The sequence below is a fragment of the Episyrphus balteatus genome, chromosome 2, assembly GCF_945859705.1.
Source record: "Episyrphus balteatus chromosome 2, idEpiBalt1.1, whole genome shotgun sequence".
Classification (NCBI taxonomy): Eukaryota; Metazoa; Arthropoda; class Insecta; order Diptera; family Syrphidae; genus Episyrphus; species Episyrphus balteatus.
This window is the reverse complement of record NC_079135.1, coordinates 54,700,459-54,719,009: the sequence shown is the minus strand read 5'-3', so window position 1 is coordinate 54,719,009 and position 18,551 is coordinate 54,700,459. Positions and strand designations below refer to the sequence as shown.

Genomic DNA, 18,551 nt, shown 5'->3' with positions numbered 1-18,551 from the left:
TGCACGGAGGAAAAAAGACATGCTTAACACAAACACAATCGGTATTGCATAAAGAAGGGTTCTGCATGGTTTCTTGACAAAAAGACTTCCGTCTTACTATACAAATATTTGTTCTAGTGCCAGGTTAAAAAATAAATGAACCTTTTGCTCAAAATTTATAAAAAAAAACTATCAGGCGATCTGTTAGTTTTAAGGTGGTACTATTTTTTACTTTGATTTTTAAATAACGGTTTTTGATTATATTTTCGAAAATGTAAAGCCTATGTTGTGCTTGAGAATCATGTTCGAAAACTTACGATGTTCATTGAGTCATAAGCAGGGAAAGGATTTTTATGATCTAAAAAATTAAAAAAAAGGCAAAGGAAAATCAAATAAAAGGCAAAAAAGACATTTATTAAATAAAAAGAAAAAAAAAAAAAGAGCTTGATATTTAATTATGAAAGTATTGAACTACCAAAAGCTTTTTAAAGTTTTCAGGAAACAGTCTCCTGCGACTGTCTATAAGAATCGTTTTAAATCAGCTGAAAGACCTCTGTACTTGAGCAGAAATGAGTAGACCCGATTTAAAACTGTCGAAGTTATTCACTTCAATGTTTTTGGGAAGTCTGGAGTTGATGTCGTCATTAATTCGTCGGCGGAAATCAAAATTGTTCTAAGACCTAAACAAATCCTATGGAGTTAGAACAATTTTCCCGCAGACGATTTATAGAATTTATTTGTTCAACTATTTTTAATTCCTTATTGAAAACAGTAGTGAATTTTCAATAATTCATTTTAGTTGATATTCTTTAAAAAGGGGAACACTTGCTCAATCGGTGTCCTTTAAAAAAAAAAGATTAAAGAATAAAAGTAAATGTACATTTACAGTCTCTCAAAAACTACCTAACTTTCGCAAGCTTTCAAAAATTCAAAGGTCGACCAAAATTAAAAAAAAATATTTTAATGCTTTGAAAAAAAAAAAAACATATTTAAATTAGGTAGTTAGAAAAAGTACCTACTCAATCTTTCTATCTTCAGGCAAATTTATTTTCTTAAGATTATGTTATGATTATATTTTAATATAATAATATAATAAAATAATCTCAACTGAAGTGAACAAAATTTCAAGCTATTATGGTATATAGAAATATAGATTCAAGATTTTTTTTCGATTTAAAAAAGCAAAATACATTAAAAAAAGGCATTAAAAACCAACAGGCAAAAAAAGCACTGATGAAAAAATAGGGCAAAAAAGGTACTAACGGGTAAAGAAGGCATTCAACGCATGCCACCTGAACTTAAGATCTGAATTTTCAGAGGCTCTTATTGGTCAGATGTCATAAAAAGTTAGGTGGCATTTAGTTACGTTTTTGACATGTAGTTACCATTTTCAGGTGGAAATGCATATGTAATTAACATATTTTTGTATTCTTCGTTCGCATGTTTATGTGCAGAAATGGAATAATGAAAATAAATGAGGAAATAAAAAAACTTAATGAAGTTGGGGACCAAAACAAAATTAAACATACATAAGTAAATAGCAGAAAGGGATTTTATGAATCCAACAAAATAAATTTTACAAAAACTGAAGTGATCTCACTGAAAATATTAATAAATAACTGTTTTTTTACTCACTTGAACTATTTTTATTATCCTAGAAAAATAAATGTTCTTTTTTTAAAGTCAATCCAAGTAAAGTAGATTTCTCGTTAATGTCACCTGAAATTCAGATGATTTTTTGCGTTCAAAGTCATCTGAACTTAAGTTCAGCTGGACAAAAGTAAAAAAAAAAATAGTTGTTATCAACATAGAAAATACAGTAAGGCCGAATGTTAATATACTAAAGCAACAAAAAACAACAACAAAAATTGTTCGATTCCGTAATTTTATTCATGAAAAGCATCTCAATGCAATCATTCATGATTTGCTCGCTCTCTTTTGTAACATCCGCGAGTTTACAAAGTGATAGTTTATAATAAAAGTAAGTTGAACAAAAAAAAATTTCAAAAAATGCTATTGATATGTACATATTTTTAAATTCAATTTGTTTTTTGTAAAAAAACAGTCGAATTCTATCACTACTAACTGAATGTTGTAACGCATTTTTTTAATAGTTTTAACATGTTTTTTTTACTTCTTGGACAGTACAAAAAAAGTGCCGTTGAGTGCCACGTGAAACTTTTATAATTTGTAGTTTGGATAATTACCTTTAATTTGACACTAAACTTAAGTGCCGAAAACCGCCGCAAACTATTTTCCGCTCTTTTTAAGGTGACCATTTTTTTCACGGAAGGACATTGTTCAAGATTGTCTAGCTTGTAGAGCATGTACTGTTAAGTGTGATATATGAAATGAAAGGTCAAATTTATAAATGCTCTATGTAAAAAGATATCACACCAAAAACATTACTGTTAAAAAAAGAGCCAAGTTCTCCTATGTTGAAATTATGCTGGCACAAAAAGTACTGAGATGTAAAAGTGTACCAAGTTCTAAAGTTTGGGTTCAAATTCGTATCAATAAAATTTTGATTGTTCTCTTGACAATTTTTCTTTTAATTTCCGATTTTTAAAGTTATTTCAAAAATTGCCAAGTAAACAATCAAAATTTTATTGATACGAATTTGTACCCAAACTTTAGAACTTGGTACACTTTTACATCTCAGTACTTTTTGTGCCAGCATAATTTCAACATAGGAGAACTTGGCTCTTTTTGTAACGGTAATGTTTTTGTTGTGATTTCATTACTTTTTGCAAGGTAAGGCTGTAGAATTGAAAATCTCTATATTTGATGAAAATTCAGTGAAAATGGGCGGTTGCCACGCCCCCTGGCTGAAATTCTCAAATTTTAAATTTTTTCCTTTGTATAAACTACCAACTCTACCATTCTACCAAATTTCAAGATTCTAAGATAATCAGAAGTGCTCTATAGTATTTGATGAAAATTTAGCGGAAATGGGCGGTTGCCACGCCCCCTGGCTATAATTCTCAAACTTTAAATTTATTCCTTTGTATAAACTACCAGCTCTACCATTCTACCAAATTTCAAGATTCTAAGATAATCAGAAGTGCTCTATAATATTTGATGAAAATTTAGCGGAAATGGGCGGTTGCCACGCCCCCTGACTGAAATTTTCAAATTTCAAATTTTTTCCTTTGTATAAACTACCAACTCTACCATTCTACCAAATTTCAAGATTCTAAGATAATCAGAAGTGCTCTATAATATTTGATGAAAATTTGGCGGAAATGGGCGATTGCCACGCCCCCTGACTTATATTCTCAAATTTAAAATTTTTTCCTTTGTATAAACTACCAACTCTACCATTCTACCAAATTTCAAGATTCTAAGATAATCAGAAGTGCTCTATAATATTTGATGAAAATTCAGCGGAAATGGGCGGATGCCACGCCCCCTGAATTGAAAATCTCAAATTTTCGATTTTTTCCTTTGTATACACCACAAGTCCTATAACCGTGTAAAATTTCAAGTTTCTACGATAACGGGAAGTTCTCCATAATTTTGATGATCTGTCAGTGAGTGAATCAGTCAGTCAGTCAGTTACGGTTTTTGAGATTTTCGAAGCCCTATATCTCAGAAACTACTCATCATAGCAAGCTGAAATTTTGTGAGGGGTTTTGTTTTGACCAGCTTAACAAATGAAGCGAGTTTGAAATTTCTAGTATCTTTGGTGTGGAAGTTAGAGGGGGGTCGAAAATGGCCTGAGTTGTTTCCTGTAAATAAGGGTGTAGTGCCAAAGTTGCTAGAGAACTTGGCTGGGCACTACCGTGCCCCTTGATTACGTTAAAAAAAAGACCATCTTTTTATCTCAAAAATGTGACAATGAAAATGATTGAAATTTTGCACAGATATAGTCCTGGCTTTTATCTTTTTATATTTTATTTAATATATCTATCAAAACAAAAAAGAAATAAATAAAAAACGGCCAAAATGGCTCGAAAACGGTAATATTTCAAAAAACGGGAGCTGATTAATTTTTTTTGACTTCGGATTCGAGTTCAGGACACCGAAAACTTTCAGAAAAGTATATTTTTGTTTCGGCAACAAAATCCTTGCAAACCAGTGTAATAGTTTAAGGTGTACATTGATAATAATGAATATATCAGCTAACATCAAAAAAACTTTTAACAGGCACGGGTAGAACCCGAGACCAGGGGTCGAATTACAGCATACGATTACGATCATTCGTTAACGTTTTTACTATTGTGTCTCTATTTATTTAGTAGAAAAAGATAGGGACACATAGCAACCATACGTTAACCAACGTATGCCGTAATTCGACCCCCCTGGGTTCATCGATTTGTATGAAGTTATCACATTAAAAATAATATTGAAAGCCAATAAGACATACAAAAGAATAAAGTCCACCTAGTGACTCAAAATCGACCACTGTGCAATGCAAAAAATGCTAAATTAAAAACATATTTGGAAGCAGGGGGACTGAATCGCGTTTGTATAAAGTCTACACTTTCTTACAATATTGCAGAAAAAAAGGCAAAGTTAGGAAAATCCGTTCTCCATAAGCATAACTATAAAAAAAACTCTTCGATTTGCGTCAATTTGACGCACTGTCTTTGTCTATAGATTCAAGAAGATAACTGGGCTAGAATATAGGTATATAAGAAATTTAAAATAACTTACCACTTTCAATTATATCCAATAAGAGTGTATTCTTATCATAAGCCACGTGAATGCAAGGATACTCAACTAAAACCTTGTCCGCCAAATTATCTCTCAGACTTTTAGAAATATCCAGCCGGAAGAATCGGTTACGAGACCTCTTCACACCTTCTGCTTTCAAAAGTATTATTAAATTCCCAATGCCTTCACTTTGATAGTATTCCAAACACTTCTTCTTCGGTACAATTTCTGGATTCTGTTCATTAACATATTTGTCCAGCAACGTTCCGAGACTATCGTCTTCGCAACATTTCTCATCAACAAATACCATGTTTTCAGCATTTACAAACACCCACTCTACCCGCCAATAAATTATATCGGTTTTCCAATTCAAATACGAAGTGTTCTCTTTGCGACGCGAAAAGTTCTCGAGCAAGAAGCGGATGGTTGTCTTACGTTTGGCTGCAGCATTTCTAAGTCGGAATAGTTCTTTGGGTAAAACTTTGTTATAACGGGTGTAACGTTTGATTCGATCGCGCTTGCGATCTTCTACGAATCTGGTGCATTCCTCTAGAAAATAATAATCACTCATGAAATCCATTTTTGTCATTTTCTTTAATGGAATAAATTTTGTGGGATCTCGAATGCCACTGCATTCTAGTTCCTTTTTGTGGATTTGCAAACAAGGTAAACAACAAGTTTTAACCTCACATTTGGGACAAGTGTACTTGGCATCGTTGGCTCCGCAAACTTCGCATTTTCCCAGGCGTTTACTGTAAAAGATCAAGTTCAAGTGTGGTTTCAGTAATTTTACAGAATTGGTAGCAGTCGAAAAACATGAGGTTCATTCAAGGTACGTGCTTTAAGAGTAGTTAAATGAAAAATAAAAATTTACCTCAAAGTGCCCAAGGAGGATATGGATGTTGTTGAATCTGTGTCACTGTCCATTTCGGAATGGCGCTTCATTTTGTATGTTCTGGTTGTTAAATTTTCGTTTGGTTTTAGAAACGTTATTACTGTTTTTTTAATTTAACAGTAGCAATAGAGGTTATTTTATAATTTAAATATTGGTTATATTGGCTAACTTTATTTTGTTTTTGTTGTTTATAATATTTTTTTTTCAAATGAAAGCCATTCGGAGTAAAAAATCGGAGTGTTGAGAGATGCCACTTATCTCATTTCAAATAATCATTAATAACGGAGTTTAGTACTAAAGCCTAGTACGCTGCTGAAGCGAAATGAAAATTTTTCCAATTCTGCAAATCGACTAAAAGAGGTTACATTTTTTGGACATTAAGCTAAGTATGTTTGCAGCGGGTGGAGTGGGTGGTGCAGTGGATGTAGTGCTTGACTGCTAACCTGGAGGTGTGGGTTCGAGCCTACTAGAGTTGAGCCATAACTAATTCAACGAGTTTTTCCAGTCGCACAAACATCTTACAATCTTCATTTAAGTTTTGAATTCAATTTGAGTACCCCGTCAAAAAGGAAATATCATTCATACATTGTTCCGAAAAGAACATGATCTAAGAAAAAATGTAGAACCTAAGATCTGATGGTTTAATCAATAGCAAAAACACACCAGCATTAATTTTGCCCTAGAAAATGAATATTGCAAGACCCGATGGCTGGCCACCACATTCTGAGCTCCACAAGCAAAATAGTTCCAATAAAGCCTGAACTACATCAAAACACAGTCAGAAAAGTACAAAAAAGTAAACACGATGTTTTTTCTTGTTCCCCCTAGTAACTTATTTCGTCGCCTCAATAAAATATTGTCGTATGTGCAAAATTGAGGTTTTGAGATTTGAATGCAGTTTTGCTAATTGATTTTTTCTCCTTCATTCTGTTTTTCGATATCTGTATCCGTTTCCGAGATAATCGCTATGCATTTTGTCGTATGTGTAGGTTTACAAACATTTTCAGTAGCTTTTTGTCGTAAGTGCACAGAAAACGTGCACATACGACAAAAATTATCACATACTACAATTTTTTCATACAAATCTGTGTTTTTCTTCGTTCGGTAAATAATTGTCGTAGGTGCTGTTTTTGCAACACATACAACAATATTTTACTGGAATTTCAGTAAACGTTTGTCGTTTGTCCCATGAGGAAATACACTGACGAGTGTAATTTCAGTTGCAATCAAGATGTCGAGCAGGTCGGACGAGTTGACCTGCGCCAAGTTTATCCAAGGAGCTTTATGCTCTATTTTATGCATACAAAATGCATGTTTTATGATTTTATTAATTTAGCATACGTAACGAAATATTGGAAGATGAATTCTTTGATGCCGATCCTTTAGGTTCCCCCAATGTTTCGAATCCAGTGACAATGAAAACTTGGCCCTACGAAATTTGTATGAAGCTTTTATGGTGCTATCTTAAAACTTTAATAATTTTAATTCACCTTGAATAGTAATGCCCACTTTTCACGAGTCGATTTTAGCCGCACGATATGTCGGTAGACTAGGTTTTCCTATGGGGATTGTCACTTTAGTCGCCTGCGACTTACGTTCACACGGGTCGAAAAGCTTCGCCGCACCTCAAAAATCGACTCGTGAAAAGTCCCCATAACTTAATTTTAGTAAACTGTGATCTCATTAATTCTAAAATTGCTTTAAAAATAATGTATACCTATTATTTTTTTTTTCTATTAATGTGATTTTATCTTTAAGCCATACAAATTATCGAAAATTTTTAGCCGAGCTAAAATGGATCCCATATAAATTATCGATAACTTGTATGAGAATTTTATCTCGGCTAAAATTTAGCGCGAGCAGCGTACCAGGCTTTAGGAAAGAATTTTGTTGTGAAGTCAATAACCCATAGTAATATACCTACCCGAATTAAGCGAAACCTCGATTTTAACAAAAAATAAAACATACATCTCACTTCCAAATTAAAAAAGTTCTATTATTTTATAGGTGAACTGCTTCTATCTAAACCAATTGTTTAGAAGTTAGATGTGGGTATGTTATTTTACCATTGATGTTTTTGTTAAAATCGAGTTTTGCTAAACTCGGGTTACTACCAAGAGCCAATGTGATTTTGAAAAGTTAATAAATTAACGTTAGTTATTTGTTTTTCGCATTGAATTTGACATCTATTTGTCGTATGTCGTAAACAAGTTTCGAATAAAACTTTGCTTATTTTTGTCGTATGTGTCATCAATTTGTCGTATGTGTTTGGCTAGCAAATAGTTTCTGTGAAAACGTAACATACGACATCGGCATATTGACTATTATTTGTTTCTGGATTGGAATATTGAAATAATTCTAACATAATTCAATAGACAAATATTTTCTGTATATGTCATGATATTTTTAAAAAAATTCACCGTACAGTTTTCGAGAAAAAAAAATCTGAACTTTAATTTCGTTTTCCCAAAAGTAGCCGAATGTAACATACGACATTATTTTATTGAGGCGACGATTTGTATATCTCTCTTTCATTTTTAAAAAGTATTCGAGTCAAAAAGCTTGAACATGACCAAGCTTTCAATTTTTTACAAAGTTTCAAAAACAAATACACTCAAACAATATTTTATATTTTAGCTCTGCGATCACACAGTTCCTGTCATTTTCGAAGAAAAGCTCTTTTGACAGATAAATATTTTTTTTTTCAAATACAGTCGATTCCCTCTAAGTCGAATTTCATCCAGGTCGAATTTCCCTCTAAATCGAACTTTTCCACCATTTTTAATGAAACCGCCTGCAGCAAAAAGATTGAATAGATGCCTCTTACTCGAATTTCCTATAAACTCGAACTAAATTTCGTGTCCTGTGAAAATTCGACTTAGATAGAGTCGACTGTATTTTGTTTACTTTTTCAATTTTTTTTTTATTTGAAATTTAAAACTTCAAAAAACAAAAGAGCTTTTTTAGTTATTTTTTTTTCAATAGATGTCAAGTAAATATACATGTGATTTCTATATCGTCCCATTTCTGCCTGAACCACGTATCTACACAGCAAATTTTGTTCAGTTCTTAAAAAAAATATACACTTTTCTCAAAATTAAAAATATGAATTGAACAAATTAAAATCAAGTTATGTTAAAGACATATTGATTAAGTTGTTTCTACACTCAAACCTTTTTATCTTTTCTTTCTGTAAGTTTTAGAGCAATGTTTAACGGAAAAAAATCTTTAAAAAAAATGTACTTACGAGCAGAGTTGGGTAATCGAATCGTTAATTACATTACATGTAATTACAGGGTAATTGCATTGTAATCGAATTACTTTCCCATTACAATGGAAATGTAATTCGAAATGCAATTACAATTAAATTACCGTGTAATTTTATTGTAATTACATTATGAAATTACAAAAGTAATTGCATTGTAATTAAATATTTTGGAATTTGAAAGTAATTATATTGTAATTGAAACTCTGAAATAAATTTCTAAATTAAATTAAACATTTTATTTTAGTCAAATGAAACAAAATCATTCAATAAATTAATTAATATTAGCTGTGTTTTATTATTCCCGTGATCCAGATCAGATCATTTTATTTGTTAGCTATACAATAACAAAGCAAGATCCTGGTTTTTTTTGTAAGAGAAATGAAAACAATATGATTCGATCTGGATCACGAGAATAATAAGACACAGCTATTATCATATTACGCGAAAAGTTACAGTAAAATTACTGGTAATTTATTATTGCTTTAAGCAAAACAAACTTTTCAAAGTTTGTGTCCTATAACTTATTTCACCGCAGCGCATTTATTATGCCCGCAAATGAAGAAAATTTTCAATGGGAGCGACGACGATTGAAGTATTGTGTTGTACATCAGGAACAATGGCTTTGCAACTTGCTACATGCAACTTCCCACATGCAACTTGGCACATGCAACACATGAAACTTGCCACATGCAACTTGCCACATGCAACTTGCCACATGCAACTTGCCACATGCAACTTGCCACATGCAACTTGCCACATGCAACTTGCTACATGGAACTTGCAACTTGCCACATACGGCTATATCTCGGAATTTTGAAAAAAAAAATGAAAAATTTTTTTTGATGCCCAAAGGTAGCGGGGACTCCAACCTACATTTGGGTACAACTCCTATACCTGTAGGTGCACGCGTTCTCAAACCGGGAGAACTTAAAGGTCCAACAAAAGTTAAGCCCGATTCTGAAAAAATAGGCATGATGCGGTGGTTTAAAATGGAAGATGATTTTTTAAAAATCTGACAATGTGCAAAGCGTAGGCCCATGACACAAGCTATCATTTGGCATTACTCCCAAAAATTGCTCTCAAGCGGTTAAGCTTCGCGGAGCGTTGAAAGGTTCGGCGATTTTTCGAAAAAAAATTTTACCCCAACTTTCAAACGCAATTATCTCGGAATTTTGAACAAAATCCAAAAACCGGATTATACCACTATTGGGTAGCTGAGAATATAACCTTTCATATGGCACCACCCCCATGTCTCTAGGTCAAAGCGTTCAGCTCCCAGAAGCTTTTTCGCGCCCCCAACTTCCAACGGCTATATATCGGAATTTTGAAGAAAAAAAATGAATACAAAATTTTTGATGCCCAAAGGTAGCGGGGACTCTAACCTACATTTGGGTACAACTCCCATCCCTGTAGGTCCACCCTTTACATGTGGCATAGTTTTTCTTTGAAATGTTGAAGGTTTAGATTTTGGTTTTATTTTGTTTTTAAAATATAATTACTTTAAAATTACAATTTTAATTACAATGCAATTACTTTTGTAATTTCATCGTTTTAATTACAATAAAATTACACGGTAATTTAATTGTAATTGCATTTCGAATTACATTTCCATTGTAATGGGAAAGTAATTCGATTACAATGCAATTACTCCACTAGTAATTGCATTGTAATTAATTAGTAATTAATTACAAATGTAATGATTACTCCCCAACTCTGCTTACGAGGTTCAAGCAGAAACGGGACGATATTTTGAGCTTTGTTTACTTTTTTGTACTTTTTCGACTTTGTGTTTTGATGTAGTTCAGACTTAAGAAAGAAAAAGCTCTGTTTCAGCTGTAGTTATATTTAAGTGTTTATATTAAAAGATGGCCCTTGAAATAGAGATAAACCTCAAAGCCGTAGGCACTCATATTAGCTGTGTTCCTTTGGCCTTAAGTATCTACTGCTAAGTACTTCTGGTTGTGTTCAACTCCATTTCTTCTATAGAAAAAATGTCTTTGAATGGATTCAGAAGTACTAAAAAGTACTTTGCTGAGCCCAAAGGAACACAACCATTTCTAATTTAGAAAAAAGTATTTTCGAATCAGAAAAACTTAAATACAGTTTTGATATACACATAAAGTGGCATCACTTAAAAATTCGGAGTTCAAGTAGAATAACAAAATGTCAGAAAGCACGTGCACATGAAAAACAAAACATATGTCTTGTCTTGCTTCATATCTCTATATTTGGCCTTGTTTGACTATTGACACTGAAAGAGAAGATTTTAAACAAGCTATTTTTAAAAGAGAAGAGAATTTTAAAAAATATAATTTTTCTCTTTTACAGTAGAAGCGTATAAAATTAAACTTCAATGCTGTTTGTTGCAGAGAAAAATTTTAGCTTTCCTTCAGCAAAAAAATATATACTGTTTAAACTGCTTTTAAGAAAAACTCGAGTTTATCCTATTTGAATTGCATTGGATAAATTCTAGTTTCAGTTAAATAACTAATGAATGTGGCCCACTGAGTAGGCACCTATTTACATTGAAAAAGCTACCTAAGATTCCTTTTGATCCGTTTTAACTATTACTTACTTCACCTTCCGTATTTTATTTTGTAATATTTAGCACGATTGTAGGGGGCTCACAAATAACTATTTTTAACTATCGGAGAAGTCTATCTCCTCCCGTTTAAGAAAGCGAGTCAATTTAAAAAATTGCTCAAAATATATTCTTTATTCAAATTTTTTAATCAAGTTATTTCCAATCAATTATTGGCGTCAGTCAAACCTAAAATAAATCAGAAGTCATTCTGTTCAGAGTCTTAAATTAAATTTGGATATACTCGAGTCCTCTGAGCGAATGTAATTAATCCAGGTTTTCAAGAGATGATTTTAAGCTCAACTTCTATTAATTTAACTGTCTTAAACTGAGTCTTCATACTTAAGATAATTTATTTGAAAAGTATGGATTATTGCAGAAAATTAGTAAGATAAAATAAAAAAACTGAATAACACCGTGATTAATAGCTCAGACCCTCTTGAATGCAATATGAGCAGAGTTCTACACATACTCATAAATTTCCATAGACAAATAGAAATTTGTTTGTTGTAATTAAAAATGCTAGTTACTTTATGTTTCGATGAGCAGTTTAATAAATTGTAGGAACTCTACTGTTATTCACCGAAGAGCTTTTATTCTATGCTCTTATTTCTCTTGCATCATATTTTCTATGAGTTTCAATTTCAATTTTTCAATCCACATCCAAATAGGGTACACATTAACATAGGGCTCATTTCCATATGTTTAAATTTCATAATGTAACGCAAGTTTAATTATTTATGTCTTTACAGATAATGCAAAATTATTCTTTTTAAAATTAGAAATCATTTGCAGATGGTTGATCTTTTAACTTAGGGTTCAGTTTCGAACTCATTCTTAACTAAAACAGGGCGGTTCACCCCTGGCCCTACTATCCGAGACTTGTCTTATCAACAACTTAATTTGAGAATAGTTGTTTCTCTGGTTATAATGTTCCTGCATTTAATTTTACGCTCAGTCAGTAAATCGCGTCTAACAATCGTTATGCTACGAAAAGACAATTTTTGTAATGGCAAAACTACAACAGAGAAAACATCATTTAATAGTGAAAAAGATACAAATATGGCAGATTACGAGGTCAGTGTCGTAGATTGTAATAAAAGATTAAATTTATTTACCTACGGTTGAAAAAATAAATGTTTTTTCTTTTACTTTAAAGAGCGCGATTCAAAAACTAAACACACTTCAATCGAATGCCGCAAGTATTCGTCAGTCGATTATAAATAAGAAAATGCTTACAAATTTAGATGACACCGTAAAGTATCTAAATCGGAGTGGAATTTCCTTAGAACAGCTGGATAAACTTTCTGTGATACATGTTTCCGGAACCAAAGGCAAGGTAAGAGACTAAACACACGCATTGGCATGGAAGTGATTGTTATTTTTTTAAGAGAGTGTTATTTTAGAAAAGAGATCAACATTAAATTTTCATGTCGTGTCTCATGTATCGTGTTCATGAATTGAGTAGTTGAGTTATTGAGGGTTGAGTTGAGACTTGAGATTGAGAGTAAAGACTCAAAAGCTTACCATTGTACTGATTTCAGTGGAAACTATGGGGCATTTAAAAGAGTAATGAAGTACAAAATCTTGAGAAGAGATAAACATGGCTATTTAAGCCTAGTTTACAGTTTTGTGCTAAAAAAAAAAACAACAATTCGAAGCATATGTTTGTGTCCTTTGTGTTACACATTGAACTGTTTTTAGAAGTTATTATCTTCATTTTAATATAAAAAACACGTAAGTTCTATTTTTAACCTTGTTAAATAGAGCAAGGGATAAACTTACGATAAACAGGGTGATTAAAAATATGAGCCAAAAAGCTAGACCATGTAGCTTGGATCGAAGCAAGAAAAACAAAAATTTGCGGGAGTTTTTTTGAGGTCAAAACATCTCTAAAACCTGAACTACATCAAAACACAAAGTCGAAAAAGTACAAAAAAGTATAAAAGCTCAAAATATAGAAATCACATGTATATTTACCTGACATCTATTGGAAAAAAATAACTAAAAAAGCTCTTTTGTTTTTTGAAGTTCTAAATTTCAAATAAAAAAAAATTTGAAAAAGTAAACAACAGTCGACTCTATCTAAGTCGAATTTTCACAGGACACGAAAATTGGTTCGAGTTTATAGGAAATTCGAGTAATTGCTGCAGGCGGTTTCATTAAAAATGGTGAAAAAGTTCGATTTAGAGGGATATTCGACCTGGATGAAGTTCGACTTATATGGAATCGACTGTATTTAAAAAAAAAAATATTTCATTGACTTAATATAAATGGACTGCTAGAAGCATATTCAGGTTGGTTCCACTTGTTTCTTCGCGATACTAGCGCCCTAAAAAAAAGCGGAGAATAAGTGCAACATTTTTGACGAAGTGCGAAAGGAACAAATATAGAAAAACAGAGAAAGCACTACCTTTTAACGACAGATGTCATTCACTAAAAGTTTCCTCTTTTCGCCGTCTAAGGTTATACCGCTAGTAGAGCTAGAAAGATGTGGAATCATTTTTTTTCAATTTTTGTATGGAAAAGTCAAACGACTAGCAGTCCATATATAGTAGGTCAATGAAATATTTATTTGTCAAAAGAGCTTTTCTTCGAAAATGACAGGAGCTATGTGATCGCAGAGCGACCTTACGGAAAGGATATGAAATACTTTGTATATCAATTCCAATTGATATACAAAGTAAAATATTGTTTGAGTGTATTTGTTTTTGAAACTTTGTGAAAATTGAAAGCTTGGTCATGTTCAAGCTTTTTGAATCGAATACTTTTTTAAAATGAAAGAGAGATATACAAATAAGTTACTAGGGGGAACAAGAAAAAACATCGTGTTTACTTTTTTGTACTTTTCTGACTTTGTGTTTTGATGTAGTTCAGGCTTAAGAGTTGTTTAAGTAATTCTAAAAATTTTATAGCCTGTTTTTACTACAACATAAATGAGATAATTTCACAAATTAGGTAGGTCGGTAAGAATTTCAAATCAAAACATTTCATTCGAAATGAGATAATATGCGAAATTATCTTATTTGGGATGTTGTAAAAACAGGCAAAAAACAGGCTATTACCTATTAGCTGTGTTTTATTTGCCTCGTGATCCAGGTCAGGGGTCAAATTACGACATACGTTCGTTGACGTATGGTCGCTATACGTCCCTTTCTTTTTCTACTGATTAAATACAGACAGCAATAGTCAAAATGATAACGTATGATCTAAATCGTGTGCCGTGATTCGACCCCGATCATTGTTTTTATTAGCTTTTCACCAAAAGCAGGATTTTGTATTGTTATTGTTTCGCAAATAAATACAATGATCTGATCTGGATCAGGAGGTAAATAAAACACAGCTATCGTTTTCACGTTTTAATTTAATTTCTTATAAAATTATATTGTTAAAATATTCTTTTATACATTTTAAAAGGCTTGAGTATTTTAAGCAAGTTTTAACATAAGAGAATGTATGTGCCACTCAGTCGCATGGTATAAAAAGAGAAGGTATGATCATTAGAAAAAACTCAGTATCGAGAACTGTCAAAACTTATGGCTACTTAAGGTTTTGACAGCCCAGCCCATTGAAATTGTTGTTGTAAGCAAATTTGTCTTGGAAATTGTTGTTGCTTTTGACTTTGCCAAATGCCCAACGTCAAAACCTTATTACCCCATTTTGTAAGATGGCGGCTCTTATGATCATACCTTGTCTTTTTATACCATGACTCAGTCGTGCATATTATTTTTTTCACATACAAATAATTTTTTTCCGAGCAAACAACCAATGCTTAGCCTTTTCACCTTTTTGAATAAAATAGCCACTAAGGATATGTAAGCCCTTTGTTTCCAAGTGGTTACACCACGAAACCACCTACACTCGAACAACATAACTACATAACCAATGTTTTCGCCTAATAATACAAATGGTTGCAAGAACGAACATTCGGAAAATCGTATGTGCACTGGGGCGTATACGTATTTTTTTAAATTAAATTTCAAATTGACTGTATCTTTTATATTTAAATGTTTAAATATTATTTCAACGGAAAACTTCAATAATAATGTACAACTTACATCTTTCAGATGGTATTTATCAACTGTTTGTTTAATAGACGGACAAATAGACAAAATTGTAATTTTTCTACATTAAAACTAATTAGGTACCTACCTACATTCAACTATTTTAAATACAACATTTTACAATAATTGGTAGAATATTAAAGCGCTATTGAAAAATAATATTGGTTTTTAGGCTCAAAAAGTCGTATTTGTTAAAATGTAACCTAATACATCTTATGCAAAAAAAAAACAAAAATCAGTGAAACCAATCCAGTGAACTTTAACTCAAAACCGGTACAAGAAAACACCATATGATCATATTTTCCATATAAAAGTTTATTAATACAAATCGAAAAATCAATAAAATCGAGTGACAGTAATATAAGCAAAATGTTCTTTCAAAATATATCTACAATTATAGAAGACAACTGGCATCAGATTAATTTTATATTGACCGATTTTGCTCTTAAACAATGTAGTTTGCATGAGTGTCTCACAAAAATACGCTTCGATTGTTTATAATATATAACGCATTTTAAATTAGATCATATACGTAGATAGCTATTTTTTTATGCGACTTTTCAGTGAATAACTAAATGATAAGAGAGATTAAAAGTTCAGATCGATCTGTTTTTTTATTTTAGAAACTAAACTGTTTTGAATATTTCATCTTGGTCTGGCATTCATTTTTCGAATGGCAATAGTTCTATCTTTGTATGACTATTGGCTTGACCTTGATGACGGTTCTATAAAATAAAAAAAATCATTAATTGAAATGGTTCATATGACAAACAAATTGTGAGTAGTGACTGAGAATGCTTAAACATTGGTTAAAAACAATTACATCACAATAGCTGTAACATACTTTCATTAACGTTACACATATCGAAGTTTTTCGATTATAATTACTATTAGTTAATCTAGCCTCAATATTGTTGAGATACGACACTTGTTATATATTTACTTTGCGAATAAACCTTTATATAATTCTTTTACCTGAATTGTTTTATTTAACCAAGAGAAGTTAACAAATATGTAATATTTATTAGTTGTAATATTTACCATTCGTTTTATATGTTTTGTACTTAAAAAAATAGTACTTACTTCTATATTGGTCACAACATCGAAATAAAAGATGTAAAATGTATTTCGATGCGCTGAATCAGAGGTCCGTTTAAGCCCTATTTTGAATCCAATATTTTCCATAGACAACGTTAAACAAACTTAAAATTGTAAACATTTCAACTAAAGCATTATATCATATTATTTTCTTTTTCAGGGTTCCACTTGTGCTCTTTCAGAATCAATTTTGCGAGAGTACGGAATTCGAACTGGATTTTTTAGTTCACCTCACTTGGTTTCGGTTACGGAACGGATACGTATAAATGGAGAAGCTATATCGAAGGAAAAATTTTCAAAAATATTTTGGAAAGTTTTTAACAGACTCGACAAACACAAAGAGTCCGACACCGATTTGCCAGCGTACTTTAAATTCTTAACAATATTATGTTTTCATGTCTTTTTTGAAGAGAAGGTTGATGTAGCCATATTGGAAGTTGGAATCGGCGGTGAATATGATTCTACAAATGTTGTAAGGTAATTGATTAAATATTAATTGACATAAAAAAACAAAGTTAAAAAAAATGATTGGCCTGTTTTCAAAAAATTTTTTTTTTTTAAGCTTTAAGATTAAGGTCCTTAAAACGTTCATTGAAATCGGTTTATTTCAAAAATACATTGTTAATTGCCACAGTATATCCACAAATCAAAATTGTTAAGGGTCTGAGATCTTTGAAACGCGAAACTATTTTTTTTCTCAATTAATTATAAAAAGACCATACTTTTTAACATCATTCATAGAAACACTACGACGGCAGGTATCACATCTCTTGGCTTAGAACACACAAATATTTTGGGTGACACTATAGAAGAGATAACCATTCAGAAATCTGGAATAATTAAACCGTTTTCAAAGGTTTATACAAATGTTTATCAGGAAGCCTGCTTAGATATTCTCAAAAAGAAAGCTGCCCAAAAAGAAGTAAGCTAATTTAATTTCCTTAGATTAAGGTACGTTTTTTTTTTCTTTAAAAGCAATACCTATCATAAAAAGAAATCACTGTAAAGTTTTCATTTACATATATTAAAAAAAAAAAAATTGTTTCATTAAATTTTTCTTTCATTTTGTTACTCAGGCTAAACTTATACAAGTTCCAAAAATCTCAGAATATTATTGGCCCAAAGGAGTAGAAGTTGACAAGTTGAATAAGATGGCTCAGTTAAATGGATCACTTGCAATTCAGCTGGCTTATAATTGGCTAAGAAAGTCTGGAACCCAAGACCTTAATGGGCTTTCTGAAGAAATTAAATCCGATGATATCACTTTAGCAATATCTGATAGAGTTGTTAAGGCATTTGACAACTGTGTTTGGCCTGGACGTTGCCAAACTATGGATTTCCATAATTTAAGGTTTGTAGAATATATGTACCTATATGTATGTATGTAAATTAAAAATTAAATATTGATATTAAATTCGGATGGCCATAGAATTCATTTAGATGGAGCACACACCCCGGAAAGTATGAAAATATGTGGAGATTGGTTCAAATCTGTTACAACAGAAAGGTTGAAAAATAATAATTGACGATGTATTGAATTTGGAAATTCTAACAGCTGTACTATTTTTACAGTGAAAATATTCCGAAAATTCTAATATTTAACGCCACTGGAGAGCGTGATTCGAAAGCTTTGTTAACTATCTTATCTCAACGAGCTAAATTTGATTTTGCATGTTTCGTTCCCAACGTTCCTTTTACTCTTAAGGCTGTTGGAGATATACAATCTGCATATGGCCATCAGGATCAAATTCAAAGAGCTGAGATGCATGCACGTAATTGGCGATATTTGACATCAAATGGAATCAGTCAACAAGGAGAATCCCGATTATTTGAAACTATTTTAGAGGCATTCTTGTTTTTAAAGGAAACATTTGAAAACAGAAATATTGAAATTCTTGTAACGGGGTCAATACATTTACTTGGAGCAACGATTTTAGCTCTTGAAGAGTTTGAAAAATGTTGCCAAGCACAATCATTTGAAAATAAATTTAAATCAGAAAAATAAAA

General features: G+C 31.8%; 2 protein-coding genes across 2 annotated transcripts in view; one reads left to right on the top strand and one right to left on the bottom strand.

Moving 5' to 3' along the window:
• Positions 1 to 5,726, bottom strand: part of LOC129912089 (box C/D snoRNA protein 1) — a 7,437-nt gene extending 1,711 nt beyond the window's left edge. Inside the window, exons 1-2 of the mRNA XM_055990198.1 lie at positions 5,513 to 5,726; positions 4,639 to 5,390 (exon numbers count right to left, since the gene is read on the bottom strand). Coding sequence (XP_055846173.1) covers positions 4,639 to 5,390; positions 5,513 to 5,583 — 823 coding nt within the window. The 5' untranslated portion in view covers positions 5,584 to 5,726. The remainder of the gene's footprint in view (positions 1 to 4,638; positions 5,391 to 5,512) is intronic.
• LOC129912088 (folylpolyglutamate synthase, mitochondrial) lies at positions 5,332 to 18,551 on the top strand. Its single transcript, XM_055990197.1, has 8 exons — positions 5,332 to 5,470; positions 12,135 to 12,459; positions 12,542 to 12,721; positions 16,705 to 17,021; positions 17,286 to 17,466; positions 17,621 to 17,895; positions 17,974 to 18,051; positions 18,117 to 18,551. Exons 2-8 carry the CDS (start codon positions 12,313 to 12,315, stop codon positions 18,547 to 18,549), a joined length of 1,611 nt encoding a protein of 536 aa, XP_055846172.1. The 5' UTR covers positions 5,332 to 5,470; positions 12,135 to 12,312; the 3' UTR covers positions 18,550 to 18,551.